Source organism: Ursus arctos, unplaced genomic scaffold, assembly GCF_023065955.2.
Source record: "Ursus arctos isolate Adak ecotype North America unplaced genomic scaffold, UrsArc2.0 scaffold_14, whole genome shotgun sequence".
NCBI classification, from domain to species: Eukaryota; Metazoa; Chordata; class Mammalia; order Carnivora; family Ursidae; genus Ursus; species Ursus arctos.
The window spans coordinates 6,512,566-6,534,070 of NW_026622808.1; the positions used below are offsets into that span (position 1 = coordinate 6,512,566).

At 49.2% G+C, this 21,505-nt stretch overlaps 1 protein-coding gene across 1 annotated transcript in view; it reads right to left on the bottom strand.

Moving 5' to 3' along the window:
- Window positions 1–21,505, bottom strand: part of DNAH9 (dynein axonemal heavy chain 9) — a 303,991-nt gene that overhangs the window by 17,356 nt on the left and 265,130 nt on the right. The window contains 3 exon segments of the mRNA XM_057311241.1: window positions 12,842–13,024; window positions 18,595–18,765; window positions 20,790–20,981. Of these exon segments, the coding sequence (XP_057167224.1) occupies window positions 12,842–13,024; window positions 18,595–18,765; window positions 20,790–20,981 (546 nt within the window).

Consider the following 21,505-nt stretch of genomic DNA (forward strand, 5'->3'; position numbering starts at 1 on the left):
TGGTTTTCCAGTGCATGTGAAAGTTATGTTTATATTATACTGTAATCTAAGTGTGCAGTAGTATTATGTCTAAAAAAACAACGTATATACCTTAATTTAAAATAACTTACTGCTAAAAACTGTTAAGCATCATCTGAGCTTTCTGCGAGTCCTCATCTTTTTGCTGGTGGAGGGTCTTGTCTCAGCCTTGATGGCCGCTGACTGCTCAGGGTGGTGGCTGCTGAAGGCTGGGGTGGCTGTGGCAGTTTTGAAAAGTAAGATAACAGTCATGTTTGCTGCACTGATTGACTCTTCCTTTCATGAACGAGTTCTCTGTAGCACACGATGCTGTTTGATAGCATTTAACCCACAGAACGTCTTTCCAGATCAGAGTCCTTCCTCTCAAACCCTGCTGCTGTTTTACCAACTAAGTTCATGGAATATTCTCAATCCTTTGCTGTCATTTCAACAGTCTTCACAGCATCTTCACCGGGAGTAGTTTCTATCTCAAGAAACCACATTGTTTGCTCATCCATAAGAAACAGCTCCTCATCCATTCAAGTTTGATCATGAGATTGTAGCAGTTCGGTTACGTGTTCAGGCCTCAGTTCTGATTCTAGGTCCCTTGCTGCTTCCACCACATCTTCAGTGACTTCTTCCATAGAAGTCCTAACCCCCTCAAAGTCATCCATGAGGGCTGGAATCAAGTTCTTCCATACTCCTGCTCACACCTCTTCCCATGAATCACAAATGTTCTTGATGGCATCTAGAATGGTGAATCCTTTCCAAAGATTATCAATTTCTTTTGTCCACATCCATCAGAGGAATCACTATCTATGGCAGCGAGAGCCTTACGAAATGTATTTCTTAAATAGTTGAAATGACTCCTTGATCCATGGGCTGCAGAATGGATGGTGTGTTAGCAGAAGTGAAAACAACATACATCTCACTGTCCATCTCCATCAGAGCTCTTGGGCAACAAGGTGCATTGTCAACAACCAGTGATACTTTGAAAGGAATCTTTCTGAGCAGTGGGCTTAAAATATTCAGTAAACTATGTTGTAAATGGATGTGCTGTCATCCAGGCTTTGTTTTTCCATGGATAGAACACAGGCAGACTAGATTTAGCATCATTCTGAAGAGCCCCGGGATTCTCAGAATGGTACACGAGCACTGGCTTTCACTTAAAGTCATCAGCTGTGTGAGCCCCTAATGAGAGTCAGCCTGTCCTTTGAGGCTTTGAAGCCAAGCCAGGCATTGACTTCTCCTCGCCAGCTGTGAAAGTTCTAGATGGCATCTTCTTCCAATAGAAGGTTGTTTCCTCTACACGGAAGATCTGTTGCTTACTGTAGCCACCTTCACTAGTTATGTTACCTTTTCTTCTGGAGAACTTGCTGCAGCTTCCACATTAGCACTTGCTGCTTGACCTTGTCCTTTTATGTCATGGAGACAGCTTCTTTCCTTAAACCTCCCGAACCTACCTCTGCTAGCTTCAGACTTTCTTCTGTGGCTTCTTCACCTCTCAGCCTTCATAGAATTGAAGAGCATTAGGGCCTTGCTCTGGATTAGGCTTTTGCTTAGGGGAATGCTGGGGCTGGTCTGACCTATGTAGACCACTACAACTTTCTCCCTTTCTCTCTTTAAGACGTGGATAGTGGGGCAGGCTGTGTGTGGGGGGCAGGGAGTATGTGGGAAATCTCTGTATGTTCCTCTTGATTTTGCTGTGAACCTAAAAACTGCTCTAAAAACACAAAATCTTTTTTAAAAAATGCCATACACTTAATTTTTAACACCATTTGGAAGTCTGAAATCATTTTGCTAGAGGAACATAAAATGTGTAACTTGGCTTTCTTAAAAATTTCTCACATCTGCTTATAATATGATGGTAATTCATTCTGATCATGATTTTGCATTTGCTAATTGAGTGTGGGAGTGACAGAGACTTCGAGAATGTACTGTCTCTGAGGTTTTGCCAGTTTGAGAGTGAAGAACAATCTAGGAAAAGAGGAAACCATTCACCTTATATTTGGTTTCTGAAGTCAGTATTCCTGTGACCCTGAGCTGAAGTAGAAATGACTCAATTTCATTGTAGGGGCTGAGAAGAAATGAGAGAACCCCACTGCAAATTCACTAAGTGCAAGTTGCGTCCCTTTCTTAGGTGAAAGGGAAAGTATAGACTCTAGGCCAGCATTTCCCGAAAGCTGTTCAGCAAACATCAGTTTCTTGGGGTGTTTCCAGATTGGCTGTGCTGGGCAGACCGGAAAGTTCTGTGGCCAAGCTCTGGGCAAGTGGGCCCTTCCTAAAGACTTCAGCTGTACTATCATACAGAAGCCTGTTCACATTTGTTCACACCTCGTGCCCGGATACTCTGAACACTGGTTAATACCTGTATTTACTTGCTAAAAGTCAACTAAGAGAAAACTTACCAAGAAAACACTGAACCCCTCTCGTAGGAACATACTGCACCTCAGGGTCCTGTGACTTGGTTGCTGCGTGTCAGCAAGGCCGGTGAATCTGGGAGAACTAAAGGCGAAGGTGGGGGACCCTTATTGTACATCTAGCTGGCTGTGACCTTAGCCACTGTATTCATCCCTATAAAAACATGCTTTCTTAATCTTGAGTAAAAACCTTATTTTTCCTATAGGTCTTCATTCTTTGAAGTCAGTGAGCTATTACTATTATTTTTTTGATAAAAAAGCTCAGATTCCTAGGCTGCAGTCCAAACCTAGGGACTCCAACCTCCAGAGGGCCAGGAACGTCCATTTGGCAAGGGCACCTCTGATACATCTGAAGCAGCCTCTGTGCTGGGCTCACAGGCTACGACGTGAATGGTTTCCTCTTTTCCTGAATTGTTCTTCACTCTCAAACTGACAAAACCTCAGAGATAGTACATTCTCGAAGTCTCTGTCACTCCCACGCTGGCATTCAGTCCAGTGGGGGTCGGCAATACCCACGTCCTCCTCCTCGAGGGGCTGAGGCCGCACCCTGTCCTGACGGTCAGGCCCTATCTGCTTTTCCTTCCCTATGAAAATGGTCTTTGCAACCAGCTTTCATTTCTCTCGAGCACAGGAGGGGAGGGGATGGGGAGGGAAGTGGGAATGATATGGGCCGCGCCCCTTCCAGTCTGGCTTCCAGACCGAGGGTGACTGCAGCCCATCCGGCTGGGTCTTCTGACCGAGTGCTGGAAGAGCCGAGGGCATGTGGGCCAGGGCGGCTGCCCGGTGAGTGGTGACTGTAAGGCGTCAAAGGGTCAAAGCAGGGCCCTGTCAGACCCACGCTATCCAGTCAGCACAGGTCAGAGTGAAGAGCTGGAGTAGCTCTGCGAGTCAGCAAGCTGGACTTCAAGTTTGAGCATCCTTCACGTACTTAGAAACAGATTCTGTGAATTCGCCACTGGTAGCTTAGGGGAAAAAAAAAGTCTGATGTCCTAAAACATCTGACTAATCAAAAACGATTCCCGGGACGCCTGGGTGGCTCAGTTGTCCGTGTCTGACTTCAGGTCATGATCTCGGGGTCCTGGGATTGAGCTGCGGAGAGTCGGCTTGTCCCTCTCTCTCTGCCTCTCCCCCTGCTTGTGCTCTCTTTTCATATGTGGCCTTTATTATGCTGAGGTAGGATTCCTGTAACCCTACTCTGTGGACGTTTTTTTTTAATAAAATCATGAATCGATGTTGTGTTTTGTCAGGTGCTTTTTCTGCATCTACTGAAACGATCGTGTGGTTTTTATCCTTCTGTTTATGTGATGATGTGTCATGTTGATTTGTGAACCCTGAACCACGCCATCGCAGGAGTAAATCACACTCGATTGTGGTGAATGATTTATTTAATGCATAGTTGGATTCATGAGAATTTTTGCATCTGTGTTCATCAGAGGTATTGGCCTTTGGTTCTGTTCTTACGCAGTGTCTTTATCTGGTTTTGGTATCAGGGTAATGCTGGCCTCATAGAGTGAATCTGAAAGTTTTCCCCTCTTCTATTTTTTGGAATAGTTTGAGTAGAACAGGTGTTAACTCTTCTTTACTGTTTGGTAGAATTCACCTGTGAAACCATCTGGTCCTCCACTTTTGGTTTTTTTGGGGGGGGAGTTTCTTGATTAGTGGTTCAATTTCATTGCTGGTAATTGGTCTATTCAAATTTTCTCTTTCTTCCTGGATTCAGTTTTGGGGGGTTGTATGCTTCTAGGAATTTATCCATTACTTCTAGGTTGTCCAATTTGTTGGCGTATAATTTTTCATAATCTCTAACAATCCTTTGTATTACTGAAGTGTTGGTTTTTATTTCTTTCATTTCTGATTTTGTTTGAGTCCTCTCTCTCTCTCTCTCTCTTTTTGAGAGAGAGAGCGTGCATAAGTGGGCTGGGGAGGAGGAGAGGGAGAGAGAGAGAATCTTGGCATGGAGCCTGATGTGGGGCTCAATCTCATGACCCTGAGATCATGACCTGAGCTGAAATCAAGAGTTGGATGCTCAGGACGCCTGGGTGGCTCAGTCAGTGAAGCGTCTGCCTTCAGCCTGGGTCATGATCCCGGGTCCTGGGATTGAGTCCCATGTCGGGCTCCTTGCTCAGCAGGGCGCCTGCTTCTCCCTCTGCCTCTCCCCTCTGCTCCTGTTCTCTCTCTCCCTCTGACAAATAAATAAAATCTCAAAAAAAAAAAAAAAAAAAAAGATGCTCAACTGACTGAGCCACCCAGGCACCCCCACCTCTCTCTCTTTTTTAAATGGTCTGCTAAAGGGTTATCAATTTTGTTGATCTTTTAAAGGAACAAGCTCCTGGTTTCATCAATCTGTTCTATTATTTTTCTTTTTCACTGTTTTTAGTTTCTATTTCTTTTATTTCTCCTCTAATCTTTGTTATTTCCTTCTTTCTACTGGTTTATTCCTCTTTTACTAGCTCCTCTCAGGCGTAAGGTTAGGTTGTTTGAGATGTTTCTTTTTTCTTGAGGGAGGCCTGTATTGCTATAAACTTCCCACTTTGAATTGCTTTTGCTGCATTCCAAAGCTTTTGGATTGTGTTTTCACTTTCATTTGTCTCCATGTATCTTTTTTTAAAGACCTTATTTATTTGAGGGAGAGAGCGTGAGCACACAGGCCAGGGGGAGGGGTAGAGAGAGAAGCAGACTCCGCACTGAGCAGGGAGCCCAGTGCGGAACTCGGTCCCATCATGACCTGAGCCGAAGGCAGACGCTTCACTGACTCAGCCACCCGGGTGCCTGTCTCCATGTATTTTTTGACTTCCCCCTTGATTTCTTGGTTGACCAATTCATTGTTTAGTAGCATGTTATTTACCCTCCATGTGTTCTTCCCAGATTTTTTCTTGCGGTTGATTCCTAGTTTTGGAGTGTTGTGGTCAGAAAAGATGCATGGTATGACTTCAGTCTTTTTGAATTTGTTGAGATTTGTTTTGTGGCCTAATACGTAATCTACCCTAGAGAATGTTCCATGTGCACTTGAAAAGAATGTGTATTCTGTTGTTTTAGGATGGATTGTTCTGAATGTATCTGTTAAATCCATCTGGTTGAATGTGTCATTGAAAGCCACTCTTTCCTTGTTGACTTTTTGTTTGGATGATCTATCCACTGATGTTAGTGGGGAGCTAAAGGTCCCTACTATTATTATACTACCACTGACTACTTTATTATTAACTGTTTTATGTATTTGGGTGCCCCCACGTTGAGTGCATAAATTTACAATTGTTGGGGCGCCTGGGTGGCTCAGTCGTCAAGCATCTGCCTTCGGCTCAGGTTATGATCAGGGTCCTGGGATCGAGCCCTGTGTCGGGCTCCCTGCCCAGTGGGGAGCCTGCTTCTCCCTCTCCTCCCTGCTGTGTGCTCGCTTGCTCCCTCTCTAATAAATAAAATCTTAAATATTTACAATTGTTATATCTTCTTGTTGGGTTGTCCCCTTTATGATTATGAAGTGGCCTTCTTGTCTCTCGTTAGTCTGTTTCAAAATCTAATTTGTCTAATATAAGTATTGCTACCCCACCCTTCTTTACGCATCCATTTTTAGGATAAACGCTTCTCCATCCCTTCATTTTCAATCTGCATGTGTCTTTAGATCTGAAATGAGTCTCTTGTAGGCAGCAAATAGATGGGTGTTATTTTCTTATTTATTCGTCACTCTGTCTTTTGACTGGAGGGTTTAGTCCTTTTACATTCGAAGAATTATTCGTAGGTATGTATGTATTGCCATTTTGTTCTTTGTTTTATGGTTGTATTTATATTTCTTCTCTGTTCCTTTCTCCGTTGGCTTTCTTTAGTGATATGCTTGGACTCCTTTCTCTTTCTGTTTTGCATATCTGTTCCTGGGTTTTGACTTGGAGTCACCATGACGTTGGTATAGAACGTCTCCTGCCTATAGGGGTCTGTAGGAGAGAGACTGATGGTCGCTTCGGTTTGACTTCTCGAAGCACTACTGTTTTTACTCCTTTGTCCTCCATGTTTTAGGTATGTGGTGTCATACTTTATATCCTTTTATCTTGTGAATCCCTTGAAAGATTTTTATAGATTTAGTTAATTTTATTGCCTTTGTTTCCTCCTTTTCTTATTCCTGCTTATGGTCCTTCCTTTCTACCCAGAGAGTCCCCTGTAACATTTCTTGTAAGGCCGGTTTAGTGGTGACAATTCCTTTAACTTTTGTCTGCAATACGCTCTCTCTCCTTCTATTCTGAATGACAGCCTTGCTGAGTAGAATATTCTTGGCTATAGATTTTTTCCTTTCAGCAAGTTGACTATATCGTGCCGCTGCTTTCTGGCCTGCAGAGTTCCTGCTGAAAAATCCACTCATAGCCTTATGGGGTTTCCCTTGTAGAGAGCTGCTTTCTCTTGCTGCTTTTAAAATTCTCTATCACTACTTTGTGTCATCTTAAGTACGTGTATCTTGGTGTGGACCTCCTTGGGTTGATTTTTGTTGGGATTTCTGTTTCCTTCCCCAGATTCAGAAAGTTTTCAGCTATTATTTCTTCAGATAAATTTTCTGCCCCCTTTTCTCTCTCTTCTGGGAGCCCTCACTTCTTGAATGTTACTACGCTCGATGGTGTCGCTGAATTCCCTGTCTTTTCTTATTTTGCATAATTTTTTTCTCTCACCCGCTCAGCTTGATGACTTCATTCCTTTACTTCTTCCCTCCTGCCGTTTATTCTCTCTAGTGTGTTTTTAATGCCATTTATCGTGTTCTTTTGGTTCTTTTTTGTCTCATCGGTAAGGGTCTCACGGATGTCCTTCACCTTTTTCTCAAGCCCAGTGAGTATCTTTATGGTCATTACTTTCAATTCTGTCAGGCTTACGACTCCTGTCCGTTCCGCTTAGGTCTCTTGCATTTGGGACGTGTTCCTCTGTGTCCTCGTTTTATGTTTGTGTCTGTTTCTCTGTGTTAGGAAAGTCAGCTGCGTCTCCTCTCTTGAAAAGTGCCCTGTTCGCCGGAACCTAGTGCTTCAGGGGTGTCTCCTCCATGTGTGATGCGTGTGCCTTCCTGTGGGGGCTGAGCCGCCCTTCAGTCCAGTCTGCAGTGGCTCTCTTTGTCTGCTGCAGCCAGGTTTGGTCCATGTCCTGTTAGCGGCCAGTCTGGGGCCACCTTGGGTTTGAGTTGAGTCAGACCGGGCGTTCGCCAGAGATGCAGTGGCACCAAATGGCAGGGCGCGTTCCCTGTGTTGTCCTGAGAAGCTTTCACTGGGGGGGGGGGGGGGGGCTGCCGTCTGGTGGATGCGCGTATGTCCCCAACGCCCCCCCCCCCCCCCCCCGGGCAGAAGTCACTTTTGAGTGGTGCTGGCCCGGACACAGAGCTGCTGACACACTGCTAGCTTTGAGGTACCACTTTGGGTGGGCTCTGGCCCGGAGTGTACTGGGCGGGGGGGGGTGGGCAGATCCACGGCGTGTGTGGGGTGCGCAGCGTTGGCAAGGTTTATGCGTTCGTTCTCTGCGGGAGGGGACCTGCCACGGCCCTGGGGACGAAGGCCGGCCGGGTTGGAGGGGGTGGATCTGCGAAGTGTGTGAGTTGGGGGAGATGTGGTCTTAGCTGGTCTTCGGACTGAGGCAGGCCAGGCTGGAGGCCAGGGGGCGCCGTGGAAGCACATTAGGTAGTGAATGTCCCCGCTCTGGTTCCCGTAGGCGTTGGTGTGGTTATGCTGGAGGGCAGGGGAAGGGAAGTGGCACCTGGCAGCTCCTTTGTTCCTGGAGGAGTCTCCCTGGCATCGCTGTCCCTCCAGACTTGCTCTGAGATCAGTGCATGACTCTCCGTCCCGTACGCCCCCGGCATTTTTCTAACGGCTGCCTCGATGTTGTATCTGCACCGGCCGGCCCTTTGTTGTGCTGTCGGCTTAAGGGCGGGGACTCCGCTGCCCCCTGGCCTTGGCTCTCCCAGGGCTGAGCCTGCTGAACTGTAAAATTCCAGGGTTTCCGTCCCGCCGGTCAGACAGACTTCTGTAGTTCAGCCTTTCTGGTTTCGAAGCCAGGTGTTGCGGGGAGTTGTCCTGTGAGGCCTGGTACGCTAGTCTGTTTGTCCCTCTTTGCTGTGTCCATGGCTGCCTCCCTCCCGTGGATGGCCACAGCTGCTTTAGCTCCCCACTGGTCTTCACCCTTCCCACCCTCTTTGCCGCGGCCTCCTTTAGTTGTGGAGTCCCTTCTGCTAGTCTTCGGGTCATTTCTGACACTGCTGCATCACCTAGTTGTATCTGTGGGCGAGGTGAGCTTAGGGTCCTCCTACTCCACCGTCTTCCCAGCCTCTTTCCTAAATATGGTGTTTGATTTATGCTCCAGAGTATCTCAGTTTGGACTAGGCACACTGTATGTGCTAACCTATCACTGGCCACTGTAGACAGTGAAGGTCCAGGAATCTAGCTTCTCATAGAATTCTTTTACCTAGCAGAGGATTTTCTGGGCCCACTGCCATCAGTATATGGCCCTTTGAAAGTTATACCCAGTTGATATAAAGAAATTGGCCTTGAGGAGTTTTGTACATCAGGCTTCTGTGCATTTGGTTAGTGGGAGTCAGTACCTTTGAGCAGTCAGCTTGGAGTACTTGCAGAACCTGTCTTCACTGTGTAAGGTAGGAGCCAGATTTCTTACTGTGGTGAACTCCCAAGGCAGTTCCTGTCTGTGGGAACATGGTTGTGGCCAACTGACCTGTCTTCGGTGCCTGCGCTGTCTTCCTCTACCACTTCTGTGTGCTTTGAGCTCCTGTAGTCCTCAGCTGTAGCAGACTGTGCCTCTCAGTTCAGCTGATACTTTGTGGGAGGCAGCCTTATGGTTTCCCATCCAGCCAATTATGAATGGCTACAAATAAAAGTTTATCATAAATGCTAAGAGTATGACTTCATGATTAAAAAAAGTTAGACCTCTTCTAACTTTGGTGCCCCATGTGGGCAGAGCGTTTGGGTTTGCCTGTCTGATGTGCTGGGTAGTGAGAGTTGCCCTCTGTCCTCCTGCGCGCCACCTGACCCACTCCTAGAACTTGAAAGTGACTGTTCAGGAGAACCTCAGTCCGAATGTCCCCTCTGCCCCTGCCAGGTGAGCCGGTCAGCAGAGCCAGCCCTGTGTCGCACGGTGGCCGGGTGGGAGGCCAGGAGCTGAGCAGGCGCTCGCTGCTGCGATGTCAGACACCGCGCAGTGGGGCCCTCCGCGTCCCTCCCCTGCCAGGCCGTCCTGTGGACCCTCCCGTTCAGGTCACTCCCATCTGCTGCTGCCTCTCCTTTCTCTCTCCCCTAGACTTAAAAACTCTCCCTTCCCTGAACTCTGTTGCCATCCACTCGCATGCTCCTTTCCCCATCTTTTTCCTCCATATGCTTGTCTTTTTTTTTTTATGTTAGTCACCATACAGTACATCCTTAGTTTTTGATGTCGTGTTCCATGATTCAGTATTTGCGTATAACACCCAGTGCTCCGTGCAATTCGTGCCCTCCTTAGTACCCATCACCAGGCTAGCCCGTCCTCCACCCCCTCCCCTCTGAAGCCCTCAGTTTGTTTCCCGGAGTCCACAGTCTCTCATGTGTCATCTCCCCCTCTGTTTTCCACCCCCTTCATTTTTCCCTTCCTTCTCCTAATGTTCTCCCTGCTATTCCTTACGTTCCACAAATAAGTGAACCATATGATAATTGTCTTTCTCTGCTTGACTCACTTCAGTCAGCATAATCTCCTCCAGTCCCGTCCATGTAAATGGTGGGTATTCATCCTTTCTGATGGCTGAGTCATATTGCATTGTATGTATGGACCACATCTTTATCCATTTGTCTGTTGAAGGGCATCTCGGCTCCTTCCACAGTTTGGCTCTGGTGGACGTTGCTGCTATGAACATTGGGGTGCATGTGGCCCTTCTCTTCACTACGTCTCTATCTTTGGGGTAAATACCCAGTAGTGCAATTGCTGGGTCATAGGGTAGCTCTATTCTTAACTTTTTGAGGAGTCTCCTTACTGTTTTCCAAAGTGGCTGCACCAGCTTGCATTCCCACCAACAGTGTAAGAGGGATCCCCTTTCTCCACATCCTCGCCAACATTTGATATTTCTTGCCTTGTCAATTTTTGCCATTCTAACTGGCGTAAGGTGGTATCTCAGTGTGGTTTTGATTTGAATTTCCCTGATGGCTAATGATGCTGAACATTTTTCATCTGTTAGCCATTCACATGTCATCTTTGGGAAAGTGTCTGCTCATGTCTTTTGCCCATTTTTTGACTTGTTTTTTGGGTGTTGAGTTTGAGAAGTTCTTTGTAGATCTTGGATACCAGCCCTTTATCTGAAGTGTCATTTGCAAATATCTTCTCCCATTCCGTGGGTTGCCTCTTAGTTTTGTTGTCTGTTTCCTTGGCTGTGCAGAAGCTTTTTATCTTGATGAAGTCCCAAAAGTTCATTTTTGCTTTTGTTTCTCTTGCCCACCTGCTTGTCTTAACAGCGTGCTTCACAAACGACCCATCACCACAATCACCTGGCCGCTGCTTAAAAATACAGGTTTCCAGGTCCCGGCCACAGTGGTGGGATTGGGACGTGCGCTGTGAGAAATCCCCTGGGGGGTCTGATGAGCAGGCCATGAGACTGGGTTTAGATTTTAAAATGCCTGTTCTCCAGCTCCCAGGGGGACACAGCTGTCCTGACTGCCTGTCACCATATCACACTGACTCACCTGACTGGACCCTGTGCTCTGGCCAAAGCAGGTGACTCGGCACCTCTGGAAGATTCTTCTCCTTGTCCCCATTCATTGTAACCCCCCCCACCCCCCCGCCCATTCTCCACTGGGCCCTCCCCTGATGCCACAGACTTTTCTTCCTTTCTTTCCCCACATCTCTCTGGGTGCCTTGTGTTACGATCTGCCTGCCTGCCCGCCCGTTCTTCCGAGGCCGTCCTTCTGGACAGGAAGGCTCCCCTCTCGGCCTCCCTGCACCTTCCGGCGGGGAGTGCTCAGACCTGCCCGAGGAGCTCAGTGGTCAGCTTTGCTTGAACTAGACCGAGAGCAAAGAGAAACTTCCTCACCTGCCCCCTTCATCTTCACCCAGGCACACTCTGATTCATGACCCCCGACTGCGGCCGCGGCTCTTGGAAGAAAAATGAGTGAATTGGAAGGCAGATGGGTAAATAGACTGCACCAAATTGCACGGACTTGATAAGCTGAGCTTGCAGCAATCCTCCTCGAGGTCATTACCAGTAGAGACCTGCGTACGGCCGTAACGGAGCCGCATGATGTGGCCCGCCAAGTCCTCCTCTACGTTCGAGATCGCCCTATGCAATGTTGTATTTCATTCGACTACAAGCTGGTACATAATTTGGAGACATGACCAAATACTATCTTCAACATCCCTTTCTGTCCTTTCTCCTTCCCTCCATCTCTACCAGGGAGGAGCAGGAAATTAACAGATTAAAAAAAAAAGGCCCACTAACGTAGCGTTTGCCATCTTGTTTCGTAGTTCCTAGGCGACTACTTGTGACAAAGCGCACAGCTGTTTCTCCTGCGCCCATGTAAGTGTGGCGGTGTTAACTCCGAGCTACAAAACTGGGTTCTCCCCTTCCCTCCGTCTGGGGCCACAGTTCTGTTAACGAACGTGCCCGTGTACGCTGACGACAGTCCCCTTCCTCAGCTGCTGAGGCAGCAGGACCCCCCACGTACCTGTCGCGGAGGCGCACGGTGGTCCCAGTGCTTCTCTGTGAGGCTCTGGGCCAGGCCCCTGACACACTTACCTCCGGGCACAGGACGTAGACTTGTTTAAGTAACTGGGAGCAGAAACAGACTCTGCCGTTGCTCAAGAGAAACGAGAGTCTGTCAGTGTCTTGGATCTTCCCTACAACCTCGACTTCGTAAAAGCTGACCATTCTTTCCCCTGGTGGGGTGATGATAATTATCAGCTAATACTTTGGGGGTACTTACAACACGCTAGGGATTGTTCTGAACATTCGATGTAAATGAATTTCCTTCCTCCTTCCCCAGAGCCTTATGAAGTAGGACCATCATCCCTCTTGCAGGCGAGGAAGCTGAGACACAGATCTAAGCCGCCTTAAGGCCACGCAGCGAGGAAGTGCAGGGGCTGGGGGGTGACCCCAAGGCCGTCTAGTTCTAGAACCTCTACTTTTATCCAGTGCTCCTTTGCCCCCACGAAAGCAACTTGACGCCAGGCTGTCAAAATTTTTGTCTGACTTGCTCCTCAGAGGTTGATCTCCTCTGGCAGCTCACGTATGCTGACCAGCCAGTCTAGCACATTCTAACTTCACTACGGCTTCAGACTTTATAGAACTTGGGGTCTTAGCCTCCCTGCAGCCCCGCCAGACCCTGGTTTCTGGGAGTGACGCCTTCTCGGGCATTCAGAATGCTATAGGACAACTCTCCAGGTCCCTGGAACCCCCCCCCGTCTCCCCGGGGGGTCCAGCTGTGTCCTCTGGCCGTGCTCCTTACCTTTAAGCCGAGGTCCAGCTCCCGCAGCGAGCGCCGAATCTCCCTGGTGAGGACGTTCATGCGCTCACACTCCTGGAAGGCGACGACGATGTAGGGGCTGCGCTCCTCCACTCTGGCCAGCAGCTCTGCCATGTTGAACTCGTCTGTCACTCGCTCCAGGATTTCTTCCAGGAGGGCCTTGACCTGCCCCGCCACGGGAAACACAGGGTTAGGAAGGGCTTCTAACTCTCCGGGACTGCATCCCCCTGTGCCACGGTGTGAAGATGGCAGTCGCCCACCCCCTTGGCCATACTCTTGCCTGCTTGCTCAGGTCAGCTGGGTCAGGCCTTGAGGCCCGACCGTGGGCTGACCAGCTGAAGAAGAGACCACAGGTGCCTTTCCAAGAATCGGGAGTTGGGAAAACCCAGAGGCTGACCCCGCTAGCTGTGGGGATCAAACTGGAGAGGCATAGGGTAGCCTAGGGCGGTCACTCCACGAAGCTGGAGTGATGAGCAGTGGTGATGAGTGTAGATATATGCACACTCTCCGTTCTGAGTTTCCAGGAGGCTGCACTGCACTTTCTGTCCTTGGGTCCTGGAAGAAGCATCCCCATCTATCATGTAAACCTCCTCCCAGCCCCACGATTCCTTGCACCACACAGACTGTCGGCTAATTAGACCAGGGGAGCTGGAACCACCATGGTCTCTCTCCCGGAACATTGGAACCGAAGCACTGAGATCCTGGGTTATTTTGGGGCAAGCACTTGGAGGCTGAGTATGCCATTTTGAAGTAAATGAGTAAGCCCGGGAGGTCTGTCAGCAGAGAAAGAAAAATGGAACAAATGCAGACATAATAGAACATGTGGCTGGCGGCGGGAGGGGGGGGGGCGGGCAGGCACCAGCGAGAGGGAGCCGGCCCCTCCTAGGCTGCGAGAGCTCGGGCTCCAGGAGCACCTGCTGGGTTGCGCGTTGTTCAACATCTCCTCTAACAGCTCCCCATCTCCACTTGTGAACTCCCCTCCTCCCCGTCGTTTTGGGGTCCCGTCACAGGGCCCGGTCCTCCCACGATCTAAGTAGGCCAACCAGATCCTCATTCCCAGGAGCAGGAAAATGTGAATCTCAAGCCTGAGATTCAGGGACAGGACGTGGCTGGAGCCAGTGACCGAAGTGCCCTGACAGGACACTCTTCTTTCTCCCTGGGACCCTGGAGCCGCTGGGATTTCTAGCCTTTCTCAGGTCGATTCCTTTGACAAAGTGGGCTCCTTCTTGCCTTTTCCAGCTAAACTCGTCTCTGTTGCATGCAACCAAAGACCCTTGGCTGAGTTAATACAGTTCTGTGTTACCCACGTGAGCATAAGCAAGTCAGCTAGGCCTCCATTTTTATCTATAAAAATTTCCAAGAGCCTCTCTCTCCACCTGCCCCCTCTCCCCCACCTCCCAGGGCCGATGCAGAGATCAAATCGAGGGAGCTGATGGATGTGGCGGCGTCTAAAGCAACACAGAACCACAGGAAGGATTATTAATATTCGCTTCGCCCTGTATTGTTAACACACAATACAGTCTCTAGGAAAAGAGCTGATGTCTGAAAAAGGAAAGTAAAACCTCTCTCCCTGTCAAAAGGGGGCTCTGGTGCTGTCACAGCAAAACCAGAACAGAATTTTAACGGTACCTGAGAGCCGCTGCTGGGATAGAAGACAAATGGCTAAAATTATACCACATTTCTATCTCTGGAGCTGAATTTGAAGAAACAGCCCTGTATCAGTGAGCTGCCATTCGGACGCTGAGCACAAAGAGATGAAAAGGTGGTCTGGAGGCACTGTCCCCCAAATACACGGAACACGGAGAAACTGAGTTCTCTTCTGTCCTGATCAGGCCCAGCAGGGTTTGGAGACCAGGCCTGAGGACAGGGAGGGCCGCAGGGGGAGGGGGCAGGCGCACAGACCTGGGGGAGCCCAGGACCGGGAGGGCCGCTGGGGGAGGGGACGGGCGCACAGACCTGGGGGAGCCCAAGGGCCCTTCAGATGGGAGGAGCAGGTTGCAAGGGATGTGGTCTAATTATTTCCACAAGCAAACTCTTTTTTTTTTCCTTTTTGCGAAATAAATGCTGACCATAAAAACCTAAGCATTACAGATACTGACAATACTAGGAACAAAATCCGGTCACGATCTTGCCTCTTCCCTCAAAGGTGGGAAAGACACTGTTAACCACTCTTGTCTTTGTTGATAATTCCTGCAGATGTCCTCACTGCGTGTAACTCTATCCATCAGGTATGGATGATGGTTATCTGTCCTATCTTCCTTCCTCTCTCCATCCCCTCCTCTGCCCCGTCTTTCCAGCTATCACTAATGGAGTCATACAACACTTGCCTTTCATCTTATAATAAATCCTGGACACATTTTCTTGTTAGTACATATAGATTTGTCTTTTTAAAAACCAGTATATATTTTATATATGTACTATGATATATATAATACATGTTATATGTACACATAGAATAGTATATAATATATATATTATTTCACTGTTTTGGTATGCCACAATTTATTATGTCCCTTCCCTTTTGATGGCTATTTGGTCTATCGTTTGTACTACTATAATCGATCCTGTGATAAATATACCATAAAATCTGTATACTATGGAGTGTTTCCACTGGTTGAATTCCTAGAAATAAAATTACGGGTAAAAAAATATATACATTTTAAATGTTAGTAGCTGTTGTTCTGGAAGTTAAACCCCCACCAACAGAGTTTTCTTATGCCCTCACCACTGGATACTATCGCTTTTAAAACTCTGTACCATTAAGTGAAAAATGATATTTCACATACCTTCATGTAGTCTGGAGTGACACTGAGAACTGTGCTACTTTTATCGGTCCTTCGTATTATCGTGTGACTTTGTGTCCCTCTGTCCCCATCTTCTGTTCTTCTCTTTCCCTCCACATGTAAGAACTCTTCATATATTAGCAAGATCTATCCCCTTCCCAGTGTCTGTGCGGCAGTTTCTCCTCACTTGTCTTTGACTTCGTTCACGGTGTTTTTTGCTTTGCGGATCTTTTAAATTTTTCCAGTCACCAGATTTGTCAATCTTTATAGATCTGGAGTTGCTGTTTTAAGAAAGGTTTTAGAATGCCTTCCTCTTTGTACGATCATAAAGGCATTCACCCAGGTTGTCTTTCAGTGCTTTCTATGTTTTCATTTAAAAAATGTTTAAGTGTAGGGACGCCTGGGTGGCTCAGTCAGTTAAGCATCTGCCTTTGGCTCAGGTCATGGTCCCAGAGTCCTGGGATCGAGCCTCACATCGGGCTCCTTGCTCAGCGGGGAGCCTGCTTCTCCCTCTCCCTCTGCTTCTATCCCCGCTCATGCTCTCTCTCGATCACTCTCTCAAATAAATAAAATCTTAAAAAAAGTGTTTCCGTGTAGCCATCTGAAAGGTTCTGTGTAAGGAGTCAGAGTACCTGTTTCGCTTTCCTCCAGATGACTAGCCACTTGTTCAACACTAGCGAAATCCAGTAGTCAAGGGCAAATGGGGGAGAAAGACCACCTCATCCCCTATACAGGAAGGGTGTACGTCCGAGGGAGGCCACTGGAGCCAGCATGACGGGCTGGATCGTGTCCCCCTAAAACTCCCATGTTGAAGTCCTACCCCCCAGTCCCTTAGAATGTGACTGTGTTTGGAGATGGGGCCTTTAAAGAGGCAATTCTATTAAAATGAGGCTATTAATGTGGCCCTAACCCAATCTGACTGGTATCTTTAGAGGAAGAGGACAGATGCACAGAGAGAGCATGAGCTCAGAGGGAAGGCCTCACGAGGCCACAGGAGACCGCCATCCACAAGCCAAACAGAGAAGACTCAGAAGAGAAGCGGCCTCGCTGACACCTTGACCTGGGACTCCAGCCTCCGCAAGGATGGGAAGCTACACTTGTCCAAGCCTTCCGGTCCAGGGTACTTCGGGGTGGCAGCCTTGCAAACTACTATGGCCAGGTACCCCCGATGAGTAGCAGGCTCATGGGCATGACAGAAGCATTTGGGGACAGCACTTCCAGCTCAGGCCACCAGAGGAGCCCACATTCCCGGCAAGAACGTCCAAGCTCGGGCTGAGGACCGTGGCGGATGGCCGTGGCTCCTCCCCAGCCGCAGCCCCGTTGCCTGGCAGCCCAGCGGCACGCCCGCCCCAGGTTCTCATGCAGATGCACATGGCAGAGAGCCGCTTCTGGGTCACCTCGGTGTTCTCTGCGCTCGCTATTTGCCACTCCCGAGCTGTCATGTTGGCGTGAAGGAGAAGGCGTGAGCACAGCGCTCACGGCCTGGCCGCACGAGCGGCACACACACGGTGCCCCGCATGGTGCGGTGCGTGCAGCCCAGTCACCCCTCAGCACGCACGCGTGTCATTTCTGGACCTGGACGCGGGAGGAGGACCTGCCGGCAACGAGAAGCTTCTCTGAACCCTGCCTGAAGAACCCTCAGTCTCTTCCTCGTAAGCCCTGGCCTTTTCACCCTGAGAGCTAGGAACGGCTTCTCATTCCACCTGCTTTGGCTTCTGGGCAACGTAACACTTCTTCTCTTCCTTTTGTTCTCAAATTCTGTCTGAGGCCACCGAACGTGGGATTGGCTGAGCAGTGTGATCTGGAACAGCTTTCTCGAGGGACGCTCACCTGTAGCCAGATCCCCGGAGTGCACGTGCCTGCGCCTGACCCCGGACCCCAGACACAGAATTCCAAGCTCCCAGTAAGATCTGAGAACGACCGTACGGCACCACTCCACACCTCTAAACAAAAGTCCGGCTCCTTTAATAGAGGCGGTGGGTTCCTAAAACCAGTCCCAGCTTCCTAACTTTTACTCTTCCAGGTATGTTTCCTTGTCAGCCCAGCTAAAGGAATCCAGGCAGCGCTGTGGAGCGGAGGTGGGGGGAGAGGAGGAGACCCTGGGAGAAATTTCACTGGGGCTCCTTCCTCTCCTGCCCTCCGCGGCACGCGCCCCAGGAGCAGAGCCCTCAGATCGCCTCTGGTGGTGTGACCTCACCCCAAACCCCACCCCAGTCTGCCTCGCGACTCCACGGTGCCCCTCCGCCTTCCTGACATTTCTGGAAGTCCTGTGCTCAGCCCTTACCTGTGTGTTGGAAGACTTTCTGATCCGATGGTGTTCACGCAAAGAGAAGGCATTTTTGTTTCAAAGAGTGACTACGCCAAGCGGGCATCTAGTTGGTGGGATGAGGGTGGTCCTCTTAAGGACCCACCCACCCGGCGCTGCTCAGTTCGCTAAGAAATCATGAGGGCCCCTTCCAGCTCCCCACAGCACCACTGTTCCTGCCTTTCTTCCTTTTGGCAGAAAAATGGAATAGAAATGGTCTTTGGGTGAACTAGAAAAGCAAACCAAGGGATGCCTCGGTGGCTCAGCAGTTGGGCGTCTGCCTTCGGCTCAGGGCGTGATCCCGGTGTTATGGGATCGAGCCCCACATCAGGCTCCTCCGCTATGAGTCTGCTTCTTCCTCTCCCACTCCCCCTGCTTGTGTTCCCTCTCTCGCTGGCTGTCTCTCTCTCTGTCACATAAATAAATGAAATCTTAAAAACAAACAAACAAAAAAACAAACCAAGCTCAGTGGCAGCGCCCCAGTGACTAACCCGGACGACCGGTGCGGCGGGTCACAGCTACGCCACCATGTGTGAGTGGAAGGCGTGCAAGGCGTGGTCTGTGCTGCCAGCTCGGCCGGCAGGAGGAGCGACTCCCTGTGCCATCCTCGGGCTCCCCGGAAGGAGCTCTGGCAACCCCCCCCATACCTTTTCTTCCCTCGTGGCCCCTGCTCCGTCTCCGGCGTGGCCATCCCGGGGCTGCAGCTCCAGCACCGTGCGGAAGAGCTTTTCCGAGGTCTGGGTCAGGAAGCCGATCTCGGCATTGGGGTGCAGGCCGTAGAGGTAGGGCGACTCTGCAGGCAGCTCGGCGTCGACATACTGAAAGTCAAGGACGAACTCACTGAAACACAAACCGAGACGAGTCTCCCGCCTCCCACTCTGGTTCATCGGCCACTGCCGGCCTCAGGCACCCGCGTCCCTCTGGCCCCCCAGGGTGGCCTTCTGCTCACCAGCGCTGCTGTCGTGGGCACGCGCTCCACCTGGCGCACATCCCTTCTGCCTGCCTCGCCCTGACACCGTCTGTTACTGTGTGCCGGGCCAGTTTTCCAGAACTGCCAAGCCCATGCAAGCATGCTGTCTTTCTGGAAGCTTAGAGGACTTCATCTGTCTCCTGTCTCCTCTGCTCCACCTGCTCCCGGGTCTACACCTGTCCCTCCCTCCACACACAAGCCTTCCCAGAGTCCTTGAGAAATAATGAGCCCTACCCCGTGTCTTACTCAAGCCCTCCTAGGACCCCCGCCCTCTTGCCCTTAAATTCCTTTTCTTGCTTCTCCCATTTATCTAAATCAGAGATGACAAACCCAAATGCAAACATGGGACCACGCATGTAAAATAAATGTGTGAATCGGGTGGTGGGACAAGGCGAGTTTTGCTGTGAACTGGGGAACTCCTGCCTCTGGCAAAAATTATTTGAATTAAGACATTTTTAAAATTGTGCATGGTGGGCCCCTGTTGGCTGTCCCTAGACAACTGTCCCTCACTTTCTTCTCCGAAGGTTTCCTGGGTACCCCTTCCAGTTCCTTCCATTACCGCGAGAAAGTGCCCCTCAAGGTGCGCTCCTAATTTGATTCTGATTTGCTGGTGTGGCCCCTAGTCTAAGTAAAAGCTGGCTCATTCCTTAGAGGCACATTTGTGTGTTACTTTTTGTATTTATTCCAGCCCCCAGCACACGCCTGAACTCTTGGTAGGTGCCCTGTAACCATCCATAAACTGGCGGATTAAAGAGAGACGTAAAGAAGATGAAAATCTATCTCAGTCATTTGGAACTGTGCTGTTGCCATCCCCGGCTCGAGCCTCTTGTCAGATGGTCCCGTGGACACTAGGGGGCGCTCCTGCACAAATTTCGCGGCCTTCTGCTCAAGCAGTTTTTAAAAATTCCTTTTCTTTAAATAGTCTTACTGTTTGAAATTTCTTTTCATAGGGTCAAGTTTTTCTGGATTGAATGACTTTGGCAGTTTATCTTTTTCAATTTTATGATTTTAAAAATACGTTTATTTAAGTAATCTCTATACCCAACGTGGGGCTTGAACTTATGACACCGCAAGCAAGAGTTGCCCGCCCCTCCGACTGAGCCAGCCAGGCGCCCTTCTGTTTAAAATTAGAAACTTTTTTTTTTTTTTTTTTGTTTAAAGTTTGTAGCTAATGTTTCTATGACTGATATTTCCCTTAAGTTAGGTATTCAGAGTTATTTTAGGCATGTTCAAAAGTCAAGCAACAAAAAAAGCTTTTTTTTTTTTTTAAACTGTCTTTTAATATATCTCCCATGGCAGGCTAAATAGACAAAAGATGAGCCCCTTAAAAATAGCTGTGGTCATAGTAAAATGAGAACTCAAAGTAACAATATGGAAGAGCTCCCTGGGAATGTGTGTGTGTGTGAGGGGCGGGTGTGCCTGTGTTTACAAGAGCCGACAAAGAACAGGAGAGGTGAATGATCTGCCCACAAGGTCATGTCCCTCCGAAGATATTTAAAATCGCTAATATAAACTTTACTCAGAGTTGGCTAAATTCTTAAGCTGGAATTTTGCTCCTAATGGCTTTGTCAATATCTTGGATGAAAACAATCAAATGAATGCCCCCGATGTTATTTGTAGAAAAGAGCAATACATAGAATTATTGAGCCAAACATCAAGAATAGAAAGATCTCTGAAAGCTCAATTGTATCGCTACTTTGAGGCCGGGAATCCCACAGCTCTCATATCGAACAGGGCACACTTGGGGCTGAGAACCACACTCCATATAAGCTCTGTTCTATAGGCCATTCTTCCCTGGCCCTGTGCGCACATCCCCGGTCCTGCAGGACAGACTTGAAGGAAGACCCAGGTCCCGTATGAGCAGAGCCTTACCTGATGGTACCCAATGTAATCCAGGTTGCCCGGGAGTGGGAACCCTGGTGCCAGAGACAGCTCTCCTTCTAGCATTTCTGGTCTGATGAATTCCTCCAGATAGGTCCTGCAGAGTCTCCTGTCCCAGTCATCCGTGATATGGCCTCCGTACATGATCTCTCCAAAGAGGTAGCGCAAATCATCATAGGGGACCTGAGAGACAGGGATGAAAGACCTCCACACAGACATCAGGCCTGCCCTGATGTGCGCGCAGAGCGTAAGCCGCGAGACAGGATGTTTCTCAAGATTAGGAGCGGTGTTGTATTCACCGGCACACCCCTGGTGCCCGGCAGAGTCAGGCGCGCCTGGGAGCTCGTCAAATGCTTGCAAAATTACACGCAAGGGTGAGGAGAGGCAAGGTGCCAACCGCCTTGCGTATATGCCTTCCCTCTTTCATGGTCATTAACTGTGGCAATGAAGTCAGGCTCTACCTACAAGTCCCTTCCCTGAGCAAATATCCCATGGAACAAAGTACAGACCAGGGCACTTTCCTAATTCCTGCCATTCCTTAGCATATCCGTTTGTGGTCCGCTTCCAAAGTTCGAAGTGATTGAAACGGAGCGTGCAAGGTTACGATAGTGAAGTTAGGAGGGGAACCTCTTGGGGAAAGCCTTGTCTCAGTGCAGAGAATGAAGAGGGGGTGTTATGGGGGCGAGCTTCCCAGGACCTTGGAGCTG